This window comes from Ixodes scapularis, unplaced genomic scaffold (assembly GCF_016920785.2).
Source record: "Ixodes scapularis isolate PalLabHiFi unplaced genomic scaffold, ASM1692078v2 PGA_scaffold1__304_contigs__length_218370807, whole genome shotgun sequence".
Classification (NCBI taxonomy): Eukaryota; Metazoa; Arthropoda; class Arachnida; order Ixodida; family Ixodidae; genus Ixodes; species Ixodes scapularis.
In genome coordinates, this window is record NW_024609846.1 from 85,457,951 (window position 1) to 85,481,870 (window position 23,920).

General features: G+C 48.3%; 1 protein-coding gene across 1 annotated transcript; it reads right to left on the reverse strand.

Moving 5' to 3' along the window:
• Positions 1–240: 240 nt before the first annotated feature.
• LOC8037349 (oxysterol-binding protein 1) lies at positions 241–23,819 on the reverse strand. Its single transcript, XM_029992753.4, has 13 exons — positions 23,547–23,819; positions 22,937–23,185; positions 22,651–22,856; positions 19,706–19,962; positions 18,835–19,018; positions 14,522–14,606; positions 9,334–9,469; positions 8,986–9,135; positions 8,276–8,521; positions 6,690–6,794; positions 3,565–3,941; positions 1,617–1,837; positions 241–1,117 (listed from the first exon to the last, which is right to left on the reverse strand). The coding sequence occupies exons 2-13, from the start codon at positions 23,059–23,061 to the stop codon at positions 972–974; spliced, it is 2,238 nt and encodes a 745-aa protein (XP_029848613.2). The 5' UTR covers positions 23,062–23,185; positions 23,547–23,819; the 3' UTR covers positions 241–971.
• Positions 23,820–23,920: the final 101 nt, after the last annotated feature.

The following is a 23,920-nucleotide window of genomic DNA, read 5'->3' on the forward strand; positions in this document are numbered from 1 at the left end:
GAATGGGGTGCTGGGAGCTGGCTGTATAGTACTGGCTGTAGCAAACTGCAGAGGCAGCCTCGGAAGTGACTGAGTAGGTGCAAGCGAGCAACTTTCTCTCCCCTTGGTGTCATGCGACAGACGTTACGAAGGCAAGGACATTTCCACAACTAGTTGCAAAAGGTCTATTGGGTAATTCGGCGCAAATGGCGCATCACCTCCGTTGCCGCAATCGCACCACAAAATGAAAAGCCAGACGGATAATGTTTAGAAGCTATTTTATTTGTACATACCATCGCTGTCTACCTAATATACAAAACTTAGCAATAGTCGGGACGCCTCTCTCGGCAATTAAATATTATATCTTGGTAGAAGCAGTACGGACTCCCAACAACGCCTTGCAACAACGTCCCGAGGGGGCCGGGCCTCCGAAGACAACCCTTCTCGAGGCAGACAAAAAAGCCGCCACAATCTGCCACAGAGCGGCCTTTCAGAAAGACCACCCTTCGGCCAACATCGCAGACAGAAAACGATCCCCTCTCGCAATTTTCAAAAGACGCCCGTTCAGCACGACAGTACCCGACAACCAGCACACGCGTCTCACGGCACAGCGAGATTTGTTCCTTTATTTGTGTATAATCGTTTGTTGTAATCGAGAGAAAACAGTGAATATAAGTTGCTCGCTCCACAACCGTCGATCGAATCGGCCCCGGACGATCGCCGCGGCATCTACAAAAATAACCTTTTCTTCCCGACCTTTACGACTCGCGGGCATTCAGGCAGACGACGTTGCCTCCCCTGCTTCGCGCAGTTCGTTCGGAGGCCCGGTAAGCCCTCGGGTGACGTTAGTCGGACGCCTGCAAATGTAAAATCCTCGACCACAGCGGAATAAAAACGTCCAGGAGCAGCGTCCTCCTCTTTCCGGGGGCGTAACGGGTGGCGGGGTTTCCCGCCGCCAGAGCACCTTGGGGGGGTGGGGGGGGCGGGCGGTGTCAGAGGTAGATGGCCGGGCAGCGGTCCCAGCGGCCCTCCTCCTTGCACAGCCAGTACTGTCCCTGGTACACGTGGATCGGGTTGCCCGTGATGCTGTCCGTCTCCTTCTTGAACCACACCGGCTCATAGCCCACGTACGGGCGCCCTGCGGGGAAGCCGTGCTCGGGACCTCAACAAAAAATAAATGACTACAATGATAATATCATCATCGTTATTGATGCACCGAGGTCCGCCGTTTGGGTATGGTACCTGGAACACGTTTCCGACCGGTGTGTTTGCTGCGGTCCAAAAAAGTGGTCCCTCGGCTTCTGCCTGAGGACATCATAAACGTGTTGTGCCGTCAGCGACCGCGACCTTGGTGGTGTCACAGCAGCGATGGTGGATGTCGCAGACGGCTGTTCTGCCACAAGTCTCTCCAACTCGACAGTCTGCGGAAGCTTCGGCGGCCAGGAGTTGCAACGCCGTGACGACGGTGATGCTCGCGTTGGCCATGCTTGTTGGCCAACACGAACTAGCAACAATTGAGGTCAATTGTTGCCACTTTGGGACCACTTTAGACGCGAGTGCGGAGTGGGATCCTGAGCGCACCGGTCGGAGAGGCGTTCCGGGTACCGCAAGGGCAGGGGGTAGCCAAAGTCACCCACCCTGAGCGGCGGCGGCCTCCGCCTCGGCCTCCCGCTGGCGGCGGGTGGCGCGCTGTTTCTCCTCGAGCTGCAGCTTGACCTGGTTGGCCTCGTCCCAGCGGCCCTCCTCCATCAGCCGCTGGTCCGGGCGCTGCCGGCTGTCCGTCGGGGCCACTCCGGGTTCCGGCTCATTCAGCTGGCACGCCAGCACCGTGAAGTTGTACATGCGCTCATACTCCTCGCTGTGAGAAAGGGGGCCCCACGGGGGACGCTCAGTAGACATCCAATCTTACTGGACTTACGGTGTCTACGCAAGGCCACCAGACGGTTGCCACACAGACCTCCCAAATAGGCATCCAATCAGAAAAAGGAACGAAACAAAGGCAGTGAGGTGCCTTCAAAGGTGACCATCGAAGGTACCCCTCCACGAGACGGGTGCATGGCCCATTTTTCTGCATTTCAGTTTTCTATGTATGCAAGCACCTACAAGGCCACCATGCCGCCACCTCACTGAGAGTCCGAAAGAGGAACTTCTAAAGGGGTACCATATTTTCCAGACTAGTCCACGAACTATACATGTTTAAAAGTTGACTTTTTATGCGGTGCAGGCTGTCTCCAGGTGCAGACTATACAAAAATTTGTCTTTTCAAAATGATGCATTTAACAGGGGTTCTCAAACTGGGTTCCGTGGAACAGGGGTTCCGCGAGCTGGTCTCATGGGTTCTGCGAGCACCCAAATTGTAGTGCCCTCCCCTAGTTTAACCTTCCACGGACTGAACCATGGACTGAGTTGGTGTTGCGGACAAAGCAACTCCCTCTTCGCACCAATATGTATATATATTTTACATTGTGCCCCAGGTTAACCCCTCTGCCTTCTCATTCTGTCTGTAGTTCTGGATTTCATCTTATTCTGTCATTGCAATAAACTCTTGCTCACTATCTAAACACATTTATTGCCCAGTATGATCGGTTGGCAAAAAGGGGAGGGGAGGATCCTTGGGACTTTTTGAGGTTTACCGGAGTTCCCTGGGACGGAAAAGAATGACAAGCCCTGCATTATGGCGAGGTGATACGGATCTTGTGAAAGACTGATATGTTAATCATGATTCTTACAAGCTTATTTGTGCACTAACAAAGTGGGCATTTTTGAAATTGTGTTCTGTAGAAGAACCTTTTTTTTTGTCTGTGGAATACACAATTCGGATTCTCAAGGTAAACCTTTTGGTTTTCGGCCAAAATTTGCTCCTATAGACTATACACCAGGTCCGGAGGAAATAGGGTACATTGTTTATTACGCTTTTGCAGATCAACACTTCTGTTCAACCTCGTGGGCACGCGAAATGGCATACCAGCAAAAATGAAGTGGTGCGGACGTAATTAAGAGACGCCACAAGCCGACCTCTTCCAACGCCATGCACGGCCCCCTGGTTCGTCCCAACAAAGGGGCAAACTGCAAACGACCGAATTTGGGAACCTGGCCACGACCCTTACATAACCCAGAGTAACTAAATGGCGGACGGGCCAGAGTGTCACCTTCCTTTTCCTTTTGCGCCAACCCGTCCTTGGCGGAGGGGGGGTCAAGTGCGGCAAATTTGACTTCCGTGCTCACGGGAAAGCCGCATTGGGGACGGCGCATATTTTTCGCTTCGCGTCTGCAAAATCTGGTCTATCGAGCAGGAAGCTTCTCAAACCTTTGGACATTGTGTGTGCCACTTAGACATGAGTAAATGCATTCTTTATAATGCAAGCGCTGTTTCAAAGTGTCCGTATCCAAGCAGACGACACGACGGCCGCCGACACAGCGTGCGATGAACCGCCGCCTTGTGTCACGCCCCATCGCATCTTCCACAAAAGCGGCGTCCGCTCCTTTCGCGACGTTTTAAGTGAAAAATTCTAGACCATCAAAACACTCCACTCCGCCAGCGGAGCATGTACGGTGACTCCACCGTAGCCTCCCTGGGAGCCCCACCTGGGCATGTTCCTCCGCCAGACGACCTTGGGGGTGGCCGATTCGAGGAGCGCCTTGCCCCGCACGGAGCCCCGGCTGGCCACCACCCGGGCGTACTCCAGCTGGCTGTCCCAGGAGCCCTGCAGCACGCATAGAGCCGTGCCTTCGGGGTCCGTCACCACCCCAGTCACCTTGCGGGGCGGCTCCCGAGAGAAGTATGAATAGGGCAGGAACTTGAGGTGGCAGGCGTGGCCCGAGTCGTGGTTGCGCAGCTCCATCTCTCCCTGGTGGTCCACCCACAACTTGCCCACAATGATGTTGTGCACGATGGTGGTCACTTTGCGCCAGGTGAAGTGGCAGCCGCCCAGCTCCAGGTGCACCACCCCCAGCGGAACCACCTGGGAGGGGGAAAGCCGGGCGCGCGGACCCGCTTTTGCTTACGACCGAGTTCTTGCGCAGTCTCTTGGGATGAGAGAACAACACGCTGGCCCACCGGCGCTGTCTGTGAGGTGACCTTAGAACCGCATTTCGCTAGAGCTAAGCTTTTTGTGGGACTTGCAAGATAGGTGGACATGCTACCTATGAGAAATGCTCGCAACACCTCGTGCCGGTCAGCCGCGACACAGGCAGTACCGACACATTCAAATACTTACTTGGCTGTGTTATTATCTCGATTTACTAGCGCAACAGCATTCGTGGGTATGAAGGCCACTATTTATGACTAAGTACTCTTTTACCTCGCATCCATGTCTAAGTTGCCACACTAAATGCGGCCCAAATGACCTAGTTTTAATTTAAAAAAAAATAGACAAGTTCTGTTTTTCTGTTTGTCATTTATTCTCTAAGTGCCGTCCATGACCGTCGGGGCAAGAAGTCAAGAAGCGTGACGAAGAGGGAAAGCAAACAAGGACAAAACAAGTGACCAATGCGTCACGCTGAATGCGTCGAATTGCAATTTTTTTATGTACAGTAGGCTCGTGGTAATTCAAACTCGTAATTTCTTACTTTTGGCTAATTCAAACAAATTTTACTATCTTGGTTGTCCCATTATGTTTTTAATGAATTCATACGCCGCTTAGTTTGAACGGCATTTCCGTGTAATTAATACTTTTATGTTCTTGCGGCCCCATTGAGTGCACTTCTTTCCAAGCACCGGTGCACTCCAGAGAGGCAACACCCACGGAGCTTGCTTCCGCGGGTGTTGCTTCTCCGCAGTGCACCGGTGATCGGTGAGAAGTGCGTTCCTGGGGCTCAAGAAGGGCACCATGAGCCATGAGAACGGGCCCCACGCGGAGATTTCCACAGCAACTTTCGCCATAGCATAGGTCGATGTCGCAGCGTCCATGCAAGTTGCTATGAAAACTGCCGCTCAAAGGAACACTGAAAAACCCCAAAATTTGGAAAACATAATAGTGCTTCGCGACAGGGACGAAGAGAAGGATGTTTTCCAAATTTTAGTACCAACCTGTCCAAGAATCTGCATTCCCCAAAATTTGTTTTATTTTTTTGCCAGGAGATTCATTATGGTGTCAAAAGACTACCCAATCGATATTTGCTACAGTGTCACATATATTTCTAATAAAGTAAAAAAATGCAACTCCTCGAAACTGAAGCCGAAACTGGACTGGGGAGGAAGAAGAAATATAGAGGAGGAGAGAGTTGGCCGAAGTCACGTGGCTGTGCAATTTTTTCTTTTCTTCAATCAACGTAGGTATTTGCGTTTTTTTTTAGAAGACACAAAATATTAGTATCATATTTCATTTTTTTTAATATTAACTGTGTGCCTTCAATGACTCCGAGGATGTTCATTATGTTTGGTGGTTGTGTCTAAACTATAGAAAATGGCAAGCCATGCGAGCATGAAGAAGAGAGTCAGTGCGACTCAAACCGGTCAGTTCTTGATTGGCGGTTTTCGGGCAAAAAGAAAACGAATTTCGAGCCGCAAATTGTGTTTTGGGTAGTTGGGCTTTCATATGTGATGTACAAATAGAAGCCTTGGCAGCCATAAAGACCCTGTCAGTGTCCCTTTAATAGTTCACACTAAACAACTTCGTGGCCTCATGAACAAACTTAACTTAGTTTGGGTTGCCATGTGCTGTCTGAACAGTCTTCAATAAACAACATTTTTGAGGGATAAATTACCTTATGTAATACATTTCACAAGTGTTTCTTGTGTGGCATATCTATACTTATGATCAGTAGGCCAGTGTAGAAGAAATCATCGAATATCTGCTTTGTATGTGTAGCCATTCATATGGCAAATCATAATTTTATCTTCCATCATATTTAGATAACCTTCTGATAACTGAAGCTTCTGATAACTCTAACAAAATTAGTGGCTTCCTGGAGTTTGAATTAATGAAAGTTTACTGTAGCAACCAAGAAGACAAATGCGCCAGACAGGAAATTAATACGCTTATATACTGTTGGGTGTTTGTTGGGACCGGCGTTCTCAAAATGTCACAGCCAAGAAAGGATCTTAACCCAGAAAGCGTCAACGAGGTTCTACCGCATGTGCCGCATGATTGGCACAATCTTCATGGAGGTGACAGAGCCTAGTCTGAGCAAAATGCACGCACACATTGTGAAAATGGAAAAAAAGATGTTTTTTCTTACAAGCTGTGTAGGTTTAGAAGCATCAAATAAAAATATTGAAGGCAAAAATTTGTCACCTTTCTTCCATTCGGTTTAATTTTGGCACATCTCATTCCGTGACATTGCAGCGGCTTCAGATCCCTAACCGGAGGTACTTTACAGAGCTTCTCGGTCGGCTGATGAGCTCTCATTTTCCGAATCTAATTCCGAAAAGCAATGAGAGTCTGAATTGGAAGAGCCAGTGCTCTCATTGGCACTACCGCCAGAGCAGCCGGTATGCGAAGCGAGCATTACGTGCGCGGAGCGTCAACTTTGAAAACAATAAATATCCCAGCAAAGTGAAACACCGTGCGAATATAACATTTATAGTTCACGAAAGACATAACAAATAGCTACGCCTCCCGCGGTGCGTGCGATTTTGCGTTAAGGCGGGAACTTTCAGATGTGTATCACCACAAGGTTAATGGGCGAAAATATGCACTAACTGGCACACACACTAGCGAGGCTTTTGGTGCAGCGTGCTGTTGGGCTGGAGGAAGAGGTGCACTTGCCTGGAGGTACTTTCCCCGGAACTTGCTGGACATGGAGAACTCCTGCCAGCAGCGCCAGCCCCTGCCCTCGCAGTACTGGGCCAGCATGGGTGGGTGGTGACTCACCTGTGAGGCAAAGGGAGGGGACAACTTTCCAGAGAAGCAGTCTTGCACGGCGTCCTTCTGAACGCGGCTGAACGGGCATTCCAAAACTTGCAAAGAATGCACCTTTCAGCAAGAGTTTCACTTTTGTTCAACGTCGTGTTCGCGACGATTAAGAGCTAGAGACCCGCTACGCACACCGTATTCGACAACTACATACATGAATGCAGCGTTCTCCCACTTTCAATCAATTCGACTTTATGGCATCTGTGAGTTTCATGTTGTGATAAATTTCGCAGGACTCATTTATCGCAATAAAGAGTGCACCGTGCGAAGTAAGTAAAGAGGCTTCCTAACCATTGTTACTAAAACAACTCTGTTGGGAAACTGCCACAGAGTCTGCTCCGAAAAAGTGGCTCCGATCCGTATTAGAAAACTAACTAAAGGCGATTGCAATGCCACCATTTCTCCTGCAGCGGCCACTCCGAAAACTCCACTGCTGCACGTATTAATTCAGGTCGAGTCGCGCAAGTGCCGGTGGCGCCATCTCGCAGCGCTGTTTCGCAGTTGCTATATAAATGAACTTTCATGCTTTGACTCAACGCTAAAGGGTAGCTCTGCTATCTTATCCAGTTTGATCTCGGTGGATGCGAGCAGTCTGGATTTTAGGGGGTGAGTTTCCCAATTAAGTGTTTTAGTAACATTGGTTTTAACCAACAGGCAGGGGACGGGGCCTGCAAAGACCCTTCCACCCCATTTTTCTCCCGTCAGCAACATTACCATAGTACCTGACAAGCAGGCGGGGAGGCAATTGAGCTGTCCCACCTCCAGTGCAAGTTTCCTACGTTCAACAATGCTTTAATGTTTTATGCATCTCGAGCGCGCGCATGTAGCCAAGGCCCAGAGAAGGGCCCGGAGCGCATGCTGGAGATCCGCCGTTCTAGAGACACGCCCTGCGGTTCTCACTCTGTCAGGGACAATAGATAGCAACTTCCGGCCACTGAAACCAGGGACTAGCGTCGCCAGAGTAGCCACGCCAGATGCCGAGGAGCTCCGGGCAATACTATAGTCTCGGGCGGAAGGTGCGGTGCCGGAAGAACGTCTTTGACCGGTGTGTTTGGCGTCTCACACGGCTCTCCCAACGAAAGCGGTCCCAAAGGGGCAACAAATTAAGTCACAGGAGCGGTTGCATTGCGTTTTCGGAAGTTGTAAACCTGGCAATGTGTTGTAGAAGTTTGGGCAGAAAAGAACGACGAATGCGAGTGTCATGCCGTCGCGGCGTCGTAATTCCCAACTGCCGGAGCTTCCGCGAACTGTGAAACTGAGAGCGACCTAAGACAAAATGGTTGTCCGCCGTCTCTACCTCTGCCGCCATGCCACTGCCGGGATCCCGGCAAGCAGCAATGTGACAGAAGTACTACGTCGTCGGGTGGAAACTGATGGACCGTAGACAAGGACGTGGTCATCGGAGACACGTGGAAGCCGCCATAGCAGGGAAGCCTCACCTGCTCCGAGAGAGACCTCCAGCCGAGGTCGTCCCTGCGGTCGCACTCGTAGGTCTCTCCCAGCAGTGGGTTGAAGGGCTTGCCCGTTCGGTTGCTGGTGGTCGCGTAAGAAGACACCGCAAAGGCCGCTATATATACCAGCTGCACGGCTGGGTCGTTGCACTTGGCCGCACGGTCCAGCAGCTCGGAGTACTCGTAGTCTTCCGTCAGGCGCTGCAGCGTCGACAGCGGCTCGTTGAAGTTCACCTGCGTGCGTGCGGGGATGTGCGGGTCACTTTGGTAGAGAATGGAAAGCGATTGGAGAGCGCGCTGGTCGACCCAACTCTTATCGTGGCTTCCCCCGGCTCGTGAACGAAACTCCGTCGACCAAAATGCACGCGATACGGTGTCTCCACTGTGCAGGTCATTTTTCTGGGAAAAATCTGCACCATAGTATCGTCACTCCATCGGTACTTTACATACCTGTTCAGTGGAGCCCGATTAAACAATCAAAATATCCCCTCGAAAATCCCAGACAAAAATATAGAAGCCTCGTGCGTGCGTATCAAATTCCCACCTCCTAGGGCCTTTGACACGTCGAACTGCACGTCGCACCCCCGGTGGGAAGGCTTTGCCCGGACACCACCGTCGGCACTCCCGTTGTCGGTTTGAACGTGCAAAAGCTGTCCCGAGTCACGCGGCGCGGACAATGAAGCGAGGCGTCTGCTCACGGGCATGGGTATCTTTGTGAGCTCCTTGCCAATGCAGTTCTTCATGATGGACCAAAGCGACAGGCTGCAATTTGGCTTTTCGGGCACGCGCGTGCGCCGCTCCCGCCGCACCACAGGGTCTCCCGGCGGGTCCGCTCCTTCTCGGGGGGCCTGAAACGGCAAAGGGACCGTGAGGAAGCAGCGCGAGCCTGAGTCCCGCTACCGCAGTGCCAGGAATGCGTCTTCGACTGGTGTGTTTAGCACCCTGTTCTGGCCGTGCGTCGGAAGTGGTCCCAAAGTTGCAGCTAATGATGTTGCAGAAGCCAATCTGCTCCGGCGACCACAGCGGCCGAGGGCATGTTTCCTTACCGCGTGGACGGCAGTGGCGGTGCGGCGCCTGATGACGCCCGTCTCCTGGCCGGTCTCTTGCTCCGAGTCCGTGTCCGAGGCCGCGTTCTGCGAGGCCCCGCCCTCGCTTGCCAGGCTCAGCCCGCTTGCCGTCCGCCTGCGCCGTCAGGGGCACAAGCGCTGACGACTTGGGGTTCTCAAATTCGAGCTTTCATGCTTCCGAAAATTTGAGGTGTAAAAGTAGGTTTACTCTTAGGGCTTGGCGATTTCTCTTTTTTGTATCATATTTTCTTCTTTTTGAAGCTCGGCATATTTTTTTGTTTTTTTTTACTTAGAAATAAATTTTTTGTAGGAACTTTTTCAGTTTTATTTTATTGTGAATATGTATATGTATAAAAGATCACCAATTCCCTATGAGATATGTTTGGTACTGCAATTTAACGCAAGATCCGGTCAATCCTACCCCCCTCCCCCTCTCTCCACAAAGCAGACAAACATGACACACAATAAAAACCCACTTAAAGCAAACAAACTTGAAACACAAAATCTTCGAAGGACAGCAAACTATAATCACACAGGACCCAATCAGAAAGAGAAGATACAGTAGAGCTTTGCACGGGCCCGGGCCAACCTGAATGCCCAGACTCGACCCGGCCTGCGGGTAGGACCGGACCAGGTAGCATGCATTGTTCTCAGGCCCGGGGAAGAGACATGCTTTATCTCCCACTGTTGAGGCACGTCTATCCGGGCCAGTCTTGCGCCAGGCCAGATCAGATAGGCATTTCATGGAGCCGCGTCCTGGTCGGGTAAGACAGCGTCAACAGGCCCGGGCAGGGTCGAGCCTCAAAAGATAGGCCCATGCAGTGCTCCAAGATAGGTTTCACCGACAAGACAAGCTCCAACACTCCTTAACCCAAAGCACCCCCCCTCCCCCTCCAAATTAAAGCTGTTTGATTACTAATGAAAGGCAATTTGCTTGTTGTGCCCAGGGCTGGGCAGTATCATGATACATACTATTACTGTCGCGATACAAATGTATCGCAATAGTATATTAGAGATACTCTTGAGTATCTGCATCTCTGTATCGAGATACATTTGAAAAGTTTATTAAGGCAAAAGCCTTACTTGTCCCATTGAGCGAAAAAGCGGCATATATGGCAATAAAAATATGATTGAGCGGCACGCGATGCTCAATCGTATGCTCAAGCATGATGCTGCCCTTGGCGGCATCCTTGAGGCCGTCCTAGACCTTTAGGACGACCTTACTTGTCTTATTACGCAAAAAAGTGGCGTTGTTGTGCCCAAAAGATGGCCATAAAAATAGATCATCAAGCTCATGCCGCTCACGCTCAATGATGTCACCGCCGGAGCGCCGCGTGCAAAAGGTGCGCTTCGGACTTCATCTGTGCTCGTGTGCGTCGTGCAATGAACTGTGAGGCGACCTAGTCTACATCTACGGCGGCTTCCGCAGGCAAACGTGGCCACTCACGCAAATACGTCACAGCCTCCTTAAAGGGACACTACAACGAAATTTCGGCGCTTATTTTATGGTCCATATGTGTTCAAAGGAGCAGTATCACATCAAACACAACAATATCTTGTTAAAAAAGCCACGAAAAGGAACTTTAAAACGAATTAAATGATTAGCAAAGAGCACCTGGTGGATGTCGCTAACACCTCGTTTGTAATGCCCATCTAGGAACCTTGAGAGCTAGTGACGGTGAGTGTCTCGCCTCCGGCCACGACGAGAGAAGAGGGGAAGGAGAAACTCCCGTCTTCCCGAGAATCCCTTTAGTGTGTTCCAGAAGCAGCTATTGTCCCCCTACAAGATTATAAAAGATTAACCAGTCACCCAAAATTTGCACAAAGGCAGCCGCTTCGGTGGCTGGAACGACTAGGCCATCCCCTCGACGTCAGCCTCGCCGTAGCTTTGCTCGTCCTGAGAAGACCTACGTCACGATAGCGTCGGATGTCACATGCTCTAAGCTGGGCCTTCTCCGAGCACTTGCTAAAGTGGGCCCGTTTATAACAAAAAAATACAGCCACCAGGCTCAAAATACAAACGTGCAATTGTCATTTACGGATATTGTGGATCATATTCAACCTATTTTTGAACACGACAGATATATTTCAAATTTTTTGTTGAAGTATCTCTTTAAGTGTCCTCCCCTAGGCATCGTTCTCAAAGTTCTCCTAGACGTCGTCCTATAGTTGACGTCATCCTCAAGGTTGTCCGAGAGATCGTCCTCAGCATCATCGTAGATGCTGTCCTTGACGTCGTCCTAGACACTATACTTGGCGTCGATCTCTAGGATGTCTTCCTATTCGTCGTCCTAAACTTTAATACATGTAGAAATGTTACTCGAAAACATTTTTCCCACGGGACCATAATGCTTTTGCCTTCCTACACGTAAGCAGTCTTGAGTGTCCTCCTGTCATTTTTTATATCTCGGTAATGAAATACATTTACAATGTACCACTTGTATCGCAATAGTACTTGGCCAGGCTTAGGTATTTCGTTACATTTGTCGCCGTTTTTACAAAAATTTAAAAGATAAAAACATCTACTTGGTGCAAGGTGCTTCAGAATTTATAATAGTATGAGCCTGCCCAATAACATGATTCATCACAATCACCAACATAAAAAAACTGCTTTAAAGAAGGCTACTTGCAATAACAACACAATAAGCTCCTCTCACAAAGCCCCCCCACTCTCCGATTTAGCAGAGCAACTGCAGTAAAGTAGATGAGTGGAGGAAAGGTATGGCTCTGTTGTACTATCTCCCCAGATTATGGGTGGCTCAGAAGCATATAAGATGGCAGTTTCAGATGTGCCCTAAGGCATAACAGGGTTCATTTCGTGCAGACGCCTTTCGTCAAGCTTGGCACACAGTCTTTACCGTTCGATAACTATGTGGTTCACCGGGGGTGACATTTTTTTTTCTCCAAAAGGCATTAATGATAAATAAAGAGTTGAAACTAAGGGGAAGTGCATAAAATGACCACAAAAATACAATCCACTGCCGTTTCAATGAGCTAATGAATGCTGAGGAACAAACAAGAAATGTGTAGTGCTCCAGTGAGGAGGTTGTATGAGCAAAAGACTAAAGTTCCCTTGATACATTGCGGCAGCAGTGGCATAGTCAAACCGGCTGGTGAGATCGGTCTATTGCAGCCATATGGTTTCCAACCATAAAGAGTGTTTTTGCCTTTCCTATACTTCCTTTCACCTTAAGTCCAGAAGCAGCCGACACTACGAGCTGATAGAACCAACAAGAAAGCCTCGAAAATGCACCATCATTGTTTCTGCCATGTTTCTGTATGTGTTCTATCATTGGTGAACCAATCATAATAAAAAAAAGGCCCTGTGACTTGTGCTTTTGATGCTGCTTGATTGGTACCATTATCTCGTAGCGTCGGCTGCGTATGAGTTAAGCTGAAACAAATTATACCTAATTTTTTACATTATTTTACGCTCCTCAGACTTTAAAAACTCGCCGAAGACATTTAAGACTGCTTACATGCAGGAATTCAAAGCATTCATACCCGCAGTGCATTCCTACAACCAGCGCGCTACGTTTTCCTTTTGCACACGGCACTCCGGTGGTGACATTACGTTTTCCCACTGCGCAGGCGCGGCGAACCCCGCTGGGTTTACAATGGCTTCCGTGACAAAGCATCTGCGTTGCTGTGCTTTTCTTTGTTTTATTTCGGAGGCGCGTCCACATTGTCCTTGAGCGCCCCCGCAGGCTTCACGGCTTCCGTGACGATGCATCTGTATTGCTGGGCTTTTCTTTGTGTTTTATTTCTGAGGTGTGTCCACTTTGACCTTGAGCAGCACATGCTTGATGACATATTTTTATATATTATTGCTTTCGCATTACAAAACCCATTACAAGCTTTTCCGAACCAATCGTTTGGAGTATAAACAAGGCCAGACGTCCTTGTTTTTATGGCCATGTTTGAAGCAAAGCACCGACGACGCCTTTTCGCGTAATGGGACAAGTAAGGCTTTCACCTTAAAAGAGGAGCACAAGCATAAAGAACCATTCGCATTCGTCACAAACTACACCCCACCCCCCTCCGACGTAGCTCTTTTCAGGAAAAAAATGTTTTTCTATAAATATTTGTATCTGTATTCTGAAATACTCTTTTGCTGTTTTAGCAGAAGTATCGTATCTCAGGGATATTCTCTTGCCTAAAAGACAAATGTATCTTAGCATCTGCATTTTGTGCCTTAAAATACATGTAACTCAGTATTCATATTTGCGAACACTTTTTCGAGTGTTTCTGCCCAGCCCTGGTTGTGCCATACTGCTGCTCTAAGATACTGACATTTTGCAGTTAATATACAATTTTGAAAAAATGAATTTGGTATACTTTTTTTTTCTTTTTTTTTTTGATATAAACAGAAAACATTAAAGCCTAGTTCTCTTTTGCAGACCAAAGTTTGGGGAACAACTGGAGTTGCTCCCTTATCAAACTCAAATCTCTGGGAGTTTCAGGGTGCTTTACACAAACAAAAACAAATACTAGCTGTACTTAGCAACCAGCGGAGAAGATTTACTTATATGTGGCCAAAAATTGGTAGCTGCTTCCCAAAAAGGACGAGCTGGACAAACATTCTCCATCCAAACTACTCGGCTGATTTCACGGTTCCCCATCTACTGCTACACGGTGTTTTCTGTCTCTCTAAACAACTAGAAAACCAGGCGACCGTAACACCTTCTTAAATAATTTGGAACAAGTGACTACGAAGAAGTTTTGATCAAATTTGAGTGCTGCCACAACCTCGGGTAAAGAAAGTCGGGCTTTATCTGAGACCCCGGTAAATACGGGGCTGCCAATTTGAGAACAAATATGACACGGCGATACAGAAATGCAAATTGAGGTTCCGAGGTGGCGACAGTTTTGCAGGCAGTCGCTGACCTGAGGAATGCATAAGGAGAGGACAAACAGGCCTTCTGTATTCTATCCCTCCTTCCAGCACGCTCCACCGTCTTGAGCCCTTAGCAATAGACCGATCCCACCAGCCAGTTTTGTTACGCCGCCGCTGCTGCAATGCACCGAAGGAACTTTAGTCTTTCTGCCATGTAACAATCCCGTGACGGTGTAACAAATGCATGGAATGCCGAGATCTGTCTATTGGACTACTTGCACGATGATTCGTCAGCAAAAAGCAAGACGGCCCCAAAGGTAGTACACTCACCTGTGGCCCTTGTTGGGGATGGAGACCACAAAGTCGGCCGCAGAATGCTCAGGGGCGTCGAAGAACTCGTCTTCGTCGGAGTGAGCTGCGAGAAGATGAGCGACTGTTTCCTTGGAATGCTCTGGGATGCACAGAGCCCGGCCAAGCCAGGTCAATCCACCGTAACATCCCCTCACTTGTCCCTAGGCTAGAGACTGCCCTCCATGGCAGCACATCTCACTTGGACAGTGCTGAGGTAAGGACCTGCGTGTTGCCGCTCACAAATTGCCACACCTGCAGTGGCCCACTCCTCTTGCCGAGCACAAATAAATCATGAGCAAACTTTCGGGCTGAGCTAGACCTAGCAAAAATATGAAGTACTTAAGAACAAATTTTCGTGGCAATGCAGTGAAAGGCCCGAGAGTGTTTGTTGATGCACATTGTCTCAGAGTACACTGGCAAAGAGAAATTTCGGTAAATATACCAACACCCTGGATGCCACTCGTAGAGTGCAGAATGAAAAAAGAAATCTTTTGAGAGCTTTTAAGTGGAAGCAAACATTTCTCTGAAAGACTTAAGGCTGGTTCACGCGCTTGAGACAGTTTACAAACGAGTGCCTTAATACTTTTTGTCATCTTTCATGACGAGATGACAAAATTTCCGTAATTTCCTACTTTTTTTCATGCATGGTTCTGTCTTTATTGGCTCCAAAAATTCGAGGCTCTCGACAAAACGTAGGCTCCTACTCAGAAGCTACCGGAAGGTTCCCTTTTATTTATTGCACTCACTTAACTACCCTCGAGGCCCAAAGATGTTACAGAGAAGGGAAACTCAAAACAAAATATGAAACGACAATGTGATAAATGTAACCATGCTACGAAAATATACGAGCGAAAAAGGTAAACATTAACGGAGACGGTCAGCTGTTCTTTCGTTCGATGAATCGATTGACAACGATTACACTATAGGGATGTGGGAAGGCGGCTACGTTAAGACAATGTACCGGGCACGAAGGAGTTGGTGCGTGTAGAGGTGCAACGGCCGGGAATTTCGGCTCTGAACTAGACAAGAAACAAAGTATACAAGTGGGAGAAGGAACCCGTCTCTTACAGCTGAGTTAGAACGATACATTTTACGGAAAAGGCATGAACAAAATTTTCTGCGACACGAGAAAAAAAAAGGGAGGAGATGCGTTAGCTTTTGTGGATGAGGCACTCTCTGTATGACAATAATTACGCATAATAAACCGCCCGTCGCGAGTTTGCGGGGCTTCAAAACCGGGTAAGAGCCTGTAACAACCGGGATCCCCGACTGTTCCTACATATTTCAATTCTGAACAAAATAAAGCCTCTAAAAAAAATTAATTTTAATGTTGAGGGACTAACACAAAATTATGAGCGCTTCCTGCAAGATTTGACCGCCTTTGTGCTTTGTGCGCATACACAGCAGATATAATGACACAGTTAAGATGTTTTCAGGGGAAAAAAAAATATAAAGAGCTTCCTTTACTCTCAGAAAATTTTACTATACTCTATGTTATATCCAAGAACATGCATTTGAGACATACAGGGTGTTTTTTTTTTTTAAGCGTTACAAATTTGTTTAAAAAAAGCCATGAAAGTTACACTCAAGCGGTTTGTGCAGGTGAGTTATATGGCCAGAGGGACGTTATGTGGGTGGCTAATCTTTGCGATAAGTCAGCTAATTAATTAAAATTTGTTTATTAACTTTTTAATTAGTGAATATAGGCACATGGTTCCAATTAGAAACTTACTGAGCGTCATTGAAAACCGCTACATCAACTCTTTCTAGAACGACTTGAAGCTCGTGGAAAACTCGGGGGCACGCCAAAGTTACTACTTCTGAAGCAGGTTGCAAAGCTAGCAGTGGCGGGGTCCACAATCGAAACGGGCAGGGGTTCGCAATCCCAACCCCTGCCTGTTTCAATTTGAATGAGCATAGTACTGGTGTGTGGTCGTGTATCACTACTGCATGGTGCATATTAGGGACTCCAGGCTAGCAGTTATACTGCATTGGCCAAATTTCTCATCTATAGCTGAAACAGAAGATGCCCACTAAGGGTGACTAACTTTTGGCCGTATAAACATACATACAACACACTTATTATGATTATTATTTGATGCAGAAAAAAAATTGTCCACACAGAGATCACTTCAGTTCAGCATTGTCAATGACAAAAAGAGATATACTTTTAGTGGCTGGTGACACCGAAATCTACAAAATGCATCTGTTCAAACAAATAAAGATTTGGTTACACAGGTCCATGAAGTGGCATTTAGCGTTAGACTTCAGCCAAATTTATTGTGTATACAGTTGAACCTCGATTTAGCGAAGTCACCGGGACCCGTAATTATTTCTTTAAATCGGGAACTTCGTAAAGTCGAGAAAGACAATCTTCGGGATAGGCTGCGCGGGGAATCCGAATTTGTTCGTTAAATCGGGAAACTCGTTAAATCGGGTTTCGTTAAATTGAGGTTCAACTGTATATATGTTTACTTTTCCTGAATAAAACAAGTTGAAAGTTAGCGCCTGTCCTGCATACTTCTTGTCCTTGCCTTTTTTGCGCTAATTTATATGTTTTACTACGATGAACCAACTAGCCCAACATACCCTACAAGACTTCTTTAGTATGCAAAGTTCACAAAAGGTTGGGCATCCAAGAAAACCAAACAGCGACTAGTAAACCTCGCGAGTTCTTCTGTTCTTCCCAATTAAAACATTGCTAATCAAGCTGTTGACCTACTTCTCCACATTCATGTTAATTAATTTTTTTGGAAACTAGTGTCATTGGGTACGGTTGTAGATGGTAATCTTCCCTATACATCAATTCAATTGTTTTGCCGCCAACAATAATCAGATGCATCAAAGGTGTTTGTAAAAAAAGTCTGCAATTCGGGCTCGAAACCACTACATAGTCCTCAAAGTGGCCCAGTACCAATGTTTTCTTTGGTTGTGTGCTACAAGGGACACATTTGTATCTCAAAATTAAGCAAGAACTGCATAAAACAGCGACACAGCCACAAGCACATTAAAGCGAAAACCACCAAACTGAAGCAACCTCATGGCGGCGAGTACGTCAGCGCCCTCTATTCTCCAGTCAGGCAACTACTGAGATGAAAAGGTCTATTCATTTTGGTAAAGTCGACTGCAGTCACGCTGTCACACGCATTGACCAGTGCAAAAGGAGGCTTGGCACTCTTCAGTTCCACAAAGCCCTTCATTACAACAGAGAAGCTCGAGGTAATAAGCAAGTGGGCAGACAAGAATTAACAATATCCCTCTCGGTTATAGTGACTACAACCATTTTCATAATGTCACAAGAGGGAAGGACGCTCCGTCTACTCTAAAATCCGCTGTAAGCGATGTGATAATGAGGTGAAGGTCTCATAGTTACAAACATTCTTGTTTGTTGCTGCACAAAAGGTATTAAAACACTTATTTTCTCTTAGTTTAAAACAAGAATTTTACTAGTAAAGAATATGGTAGCTGACATAAGGTAGAGATTTTGGGGCTTGATGGGAAAGTAAAACTCTTGAATGGGGCTTTGTTCTCTGCCTTTCGCGCCCGTGGCAAAGGGACGTCTATCTGGAGAACACTGGAGTATGCAATACTGCCAACCCGCGCGCTGTGTGTTCTTGAACGGCATCGAAGAAGGTATGTACGACAAACATGCATTTACATTGTTTTGTTTTAACCGACGTTCTAATTAATTGTTCTACAAGTGTCCTGGTGCCTTTGTTTCTTTATTACTTATAATTTTATAAAAAAAGTTTGATTCTCTTATTCACCAACATCTCAACCGGGGCTCAACCTGTTCAGAGCCAAAGGTTGAAGAAAACCTTATTTACTATTTAACTGTCCCATGTAACTACCCAGTCTTACTAAATTTGTTTGCTACCACCTTGCAATATTTGTTAGTACAGTTAGATCTACACAAATCAATTCTTATCTCAGGTTTCACCAGTTGTACGACGACTTTTACAGCTTCGCGCTTCTTCGCGCTTCCGACAGCACCAGGCGTTGGCTGCAACAACAATGCATTGCTCTTTCTTCAGGGTAAGAAGCACAATGCATTGCATCGAGCATTCCAGAGGCCCAATACGGCGCTCCCGTCCAGTGCCCCAGCTTCACACGTGCAAACCACCCCTCAATTTGTGTCGAGGCAAAACGGCAGCAGCCTCTCACAACCGCGTAGATCCTCCACCTGTAGGAACACTGCCGACGCTCGTGCCGTGCATTGCACGGTTCCTTGCCGAACCGGCCCCTTCGGACTAGTTGGATGGGCCCCGTTTCGGGCGTTGTGCGCGACTCACCGGAAGAGGAGTTGTGCTGGGATGGCTGGCTAGCCTCCTTGGCGGCTCGCTCGAGGTGCGAGTGCTGCTTTGCCAGCTGCTCCACCATCTCCTGCAGGCGCAGGCACTGCTCGTGCTCGTGCTGCAGCATGCGCACCCATTTGCGCCCTTGGCTCTGGGCCAGCTGCACATACTCGCTGCATGCCTGCACAACGTGGCAAGCGCCAACCTGCTGAGTCTCGCCCCTGTAGACCGAGTGCCGCCGTGCTAAGGCTGGATCACACACTCGCAACTGCTTACGACCGCGTGCCTAAAAACCTTTTAAACTCTCTTATGACAGAAGAATGCACTGGCATTGTCTGTCGGGCAGCCTGGAACACTCGTCATATCCATACATTTCTTATTTTGTTTGCGCATTATTCTTCCTTTCTTGGTTCAGAAAACTTTTGACAATGTTATTAACAACCATTTTTTAAAGATTAGTGCCAGAAGCGGAGACAGGTGCTTCCAGACGAAGGGGGTCAGCATATCAAATGCTTAAAAATACCCCCCCCCCCCCCCCCCATTTTCACCGCCCTAAAATTTTACACATGCGGGATTCAAGAGGGGGTTTGGGACATCCGGACCCCTGGATAGTACATACATTTGGTCTCGCAAATTCTGCAAAACCTTTGTTCTCGTGAAATGCAGTGCCAGGGTCACCTCATAGATGGAGTCAGTGTGCCGGCGTATTCTCTCACCGAACGAGACATAGTTCAGTCGTGAGAACATGTGAACGGGCCTTCATGCAGCAGCAACACCGCAGAGCAAAAAGTGAAGGGACGAAACGAGGACACAGGGACAGCGTCCTCGTTCCGTCCTTTCGATGCTGACCCCCTGGGGTCTCACTCACATTCATCATGGCGGTGGAGGTGATGCGGAAGAGGGTGGCGCGCTCGTTGACTGCGCGCACGCGGGCAGCGGCCTCTGGCCCCGGCCCCCCCTCGAGCTGCTCGAGGTCCGTGAGGGAGCGCTGCAGCGCCGCGCCGTGCTTGGCGATGAGGTCGCTGCACATGGACAGATCCTCCAGCTTGACGTGCAGTAGGCGCAGCACCGTGAGCAGCTCGCTCTTGTCCAGTTGGCTCGGCATGTCCAGTTCCTCGTCCTCCTCTGCGCACCAGCAGTGACATGTTCAACATCGCGACGTTAGAGCCCAAAAGCCTCTATGCCGTGAAACTGCGTAGCCATGTGTGTAAGGCCACCCCGAACTCAACTGCATTGCACGCGGAAAGGATGGGGAAACCAAATGCACTGCTCCAAGCGTGCTCGGTGGCTCTGCTGTAAGGCAGCACACTTTATTTCCTTGCAGATCAAACGAGGAACTGAGCTCATCTAACTATTTCTTTGTCCGAGGCTGTAGTCGCATACTAAGTGCGTGGGCTCATGGTGAAGCTTTTCCCCCGCTATGTCAAAGCGTTGGCACACTTTGAAGAAGAGCCAAATAAATAATGTGCCATAAATTATAGTTTTTCCCATATTTACGGCAAAAATTTCCAATAATGCCAGCTTTTTGTTTTCATTGAAGTTTATAAAATATTTCTAGAGATTAAAGCCCAATTTTTCGGTGAACACGTACGGCCTTTGACAAACTGTTGGATCTTACAGATGGTTGGTTCTAGGAGGCTTAAAGGGGTACTCCGCCGATTTCTTCATGGTCCCCGATTTGCTTGAAATTTTGCTAAACTCGCCAAACAACATTACCAAAATAGTATCCCAAATATTAGGTCAAAATAATTTTTTTTCACAAAGTTATTGAATTTACAATTTTGGTCCTCACCGTGTTTTTCAAACTGAAAGTCTCTACTGGCAACAATGAAAAAGTGACGTCAGTGGAAGTGCAGGGGTTCACTCTTTGGACTGTAGAATTTGTTCCCAACTGATTCAAAGCAGTTTCATGGTGTCAAATGAATGCTTTGGAAGCTCGCTCCAGTCCCCGCGCTCCAGCACGGAACAAATGATTGGCATATTCTAATTTTTAGACTGCTCGCCCGACTGGCAAGCTTACCTTCTACTGACGTCACGGCCCTGCAAAGGGCGGGTATATTTGAATGTTTGTTTTTGCATCATTTTCATTTGCCGATTTCGCAATAACTATTATGAATTTAAGGATACTAAATAGCATACCAGAAAGGGTAAAGGCCGGGGAGTCAGAAAATATAGTTAGTTGAGGTAGCTCAAAAATCGGCGGAGTACCCCTTTAATTAGTGTAGATACCAAAAAAAGTGAAAGATTCAACCATATCAAGAGCAACTTCCTACTACTTTTTTTTTCTTCATTAAGAGTGCACTTGCGTTTGGTTTTCATGTTTTGACATTCACATACTCTAACATAAAACATAGGCTAACCTTGTCAGGCTGCCCTTCTGCCCATGCCATGTACTTCCTCGTGCTCACTAAAATGTAAGCTTTCTTTTCCACTCAAATAAGGGAGGAGCAAATCCTTTTGTTATGTTGCAAAGTGTCATGAAGTTGCACATTTTTTAAAGCAGCTTGATACCAAATCCTCAATGAGATTATGTTCTAAGCGGATACTGGCTTGACAGACGTGCCGGACTGACATGCATGCTATGTTAACACACCTTAAAATCTGACACAGAGTCAATTTCGAATAGGCGCTCAAAGATAAAATAAGAAAAAGTGTCGCAAACTATATTCATTGCCACACACACAAAAAAAAAAAAAACGAAGAATAAAGGCTTGCACATTATTCATGTGCTGCATAAAGTAGTTCTTACAAAATTTAGTTGTCGAAGCAAGAAACAAGACTTTTAGCGTTTTAAATATGTACATCTTGATAAAATAACATAAAGCTAATCCTAATCCAAAACACACCTACATATATTTTAATTCAACACATGAAGAGGGAAACTACGTTCTGCAAGGAGCCGGACATTTTCTACCTTAGTTTTCGCGGTGTATATGAGTATAGGTGCCTACAAGAAACAGAATTAGCACCTAAAAACATACGGATAGCTAATCTTTGCTGCAAAGTTAACAACCGCTTGAAAATACTGATTAGCAATCAGCTGCACAGACCAATGCCCTTCCGCATGGCACGAACCCTGCACAAGAGCATTGTGCAGAAAGAAACTGGTGAGGGAGGCACAGGAACGTACGATGGATCTTAAAAGCATTCCCACTTCAGATGAGCACGTCTTAACATGCTCACCTAACGTGTGCCTCCGTGCAACAATCGTTTTAAGCTGTATGCAGTCCTTATCTTGGTGGTAGCAAAAACAAAGCTTGAATACTGCCCCTGTTGATTTCATTAAGAAGGGAGACCTGTGGATTCTCCAGGAAAGACACATGGGCACCCTGATTGAGAGTCAGTTCATAAGGAAGTGGTATTTTGACTCCCCCTTCAGCATAGCTCTGGGAGGGAAATAAGTAGGGGTGCAGTTAGAGCTCAATGTTGCCTCCCTAGGTGCACCCTGACATGATCCTGGGCACCCCTCAACAACCCCCATTCAAGAACCACGAATGGTGGCTCACTTTACGACCACCTGCATTGCACTGAAAAGTAAAAGTGTGCTTTTTGGAGTGCCTTTAATGTGATGGTCTATATGTGCCTGGTTCCATGCTCTCTGCTGTCAACTAAGCCCGAGGGCTGCGCCCAGATACTCGCGAGTTTGTGTGCATGCCTACCCCAAAAGCTTGGCACAGCTCGAACAGACACAGGTAAGCACTGCCTGCACCCGAGCGGCTTCAAGAAGGATCTTGCTCCTTCGGGGTACTTTCGCTAACTGCGCAACTTGCGAACACGGCAGTACCGCGCTCCGAATCCGCCACGCGCTCTCACCGGACTCCATCATGCGCACGGCCCTGGCCTTGGCCAGCTCGAGGGCCGTGACCCACTTCTGGCGCTCGATCTCGTTGCTGGCCTTCAGGTGGAACGTCTGCGTGCCGCCGTTGGAGATGACGAAGTTGCACGAGTCCTCCGTGTGGATCACCGCGCTCACCAGGCTGATGGTGCCGCGGCAGGTGTGCGCCATCTCGGCCTGGTTCCTGCAGCCACGGGGGATGCGGCCGCAGGTGAGCGTTGCGCCAGCGCACGGCAAGTGGGCACGCACCACCACACGCCTCACCTGTAGTACGAGAGCAGGCCGTTGGACAGCACGAACCAGCGCTTCTGGTAGCCCTTGAGATAGTTGGTCCACTTGGCCAGCCAGCCCTTCATCTCGGCTTCGGTCTGCTCCAGCTCGCTGCTCATCGTCCGCGCCTTGGGGGGCCGCCCTGCGAGTCGGGGCCCCTCGACCACTGGGCTTGTCGTCGGGAGCGCACTGCGCTGCCCAGAAGCGTGCAGGGGGGCTGTCGCCTGGTCGGTCCGGGGCCGCCTGCGTGCGTCGTTCGTGCGGGCGGTCCGCGTCAATCGGGCAAACGCATCACAAGGCGGGGTCGACCATATTCCCACTTCGTGCGCCCCCTGCTGTGGGTTGCCGATGTCGGCGAACTGGCCAGATGGGCCGGGTCGTCGACGCACGTCTGCCGAAACGCTAGGCTCTCCGAAAGAGAAACGGCACCGACTCCTGCCCTAGTTCGTCAACAGCTCTAACACGTCGACACGGCCATGTCACGGACCATGTCGTCTGCAAGGGTTGCCGCAAAACCTGCCAAGCCCATCTCGATCGCACACGAAGATACGTCAGAATATTTTGTTCTCGCCCAAAGAGACCACTAATGACGCGGGTGACTTACCGGACTTTCAGGACATGGCACGAGTTAAACGTAAAGCCGACCAACGCAGTACGCTCACTCCGGGAAACACTTTTTTCCGAGAGCTTGGCGGCTCAGTCTGGCCTTGGCTGCTCAGGAGTGTCAATCACGTGATCATCATCATCATCATCACAATCATCAGCTGTGTATCGCGGTTTGATGTTTATTCGTCAGCTTTGTTTTTGTTCCGCTGCACAAAGCGGTTCGAGCGGTTCCACAAAGAACCCCGGTGTCGTAGAGGCCCAGGAACGCCGTAATCCAAAAGATTGCAGGCGCACGCCCTGCACGCAGCATAGTTAGCGTAGGTTGGCGCAGTGCCGCGCAGGGGCGTAGGTGCCGCGCTGCTCAGCGCGCAG

Coding starts and splice junctions, on each gene's coding strand:
- LOC8037349 (XM_029992753.4), bottom strand. CDS start 23,061: ATGAGCAGCGAGCTGGAGCAGACCGAAGCCGAGATGAAGGGCTGGCTG. Junction 19,019..19,705: donor CCTCCACCGCCATGATGAAT/GTGAGTGAGACC, acceptor CACGTTGTGCAG/GCATGCAGCGAGTATGTGCA. Junction 9,470..14,521: donor ATCCCCAACAAGGGCCACAG/GTGAGTGTACTA, acceptor CTGACGGCGCAG/GCGGACGGCAAGCGGGCTGA.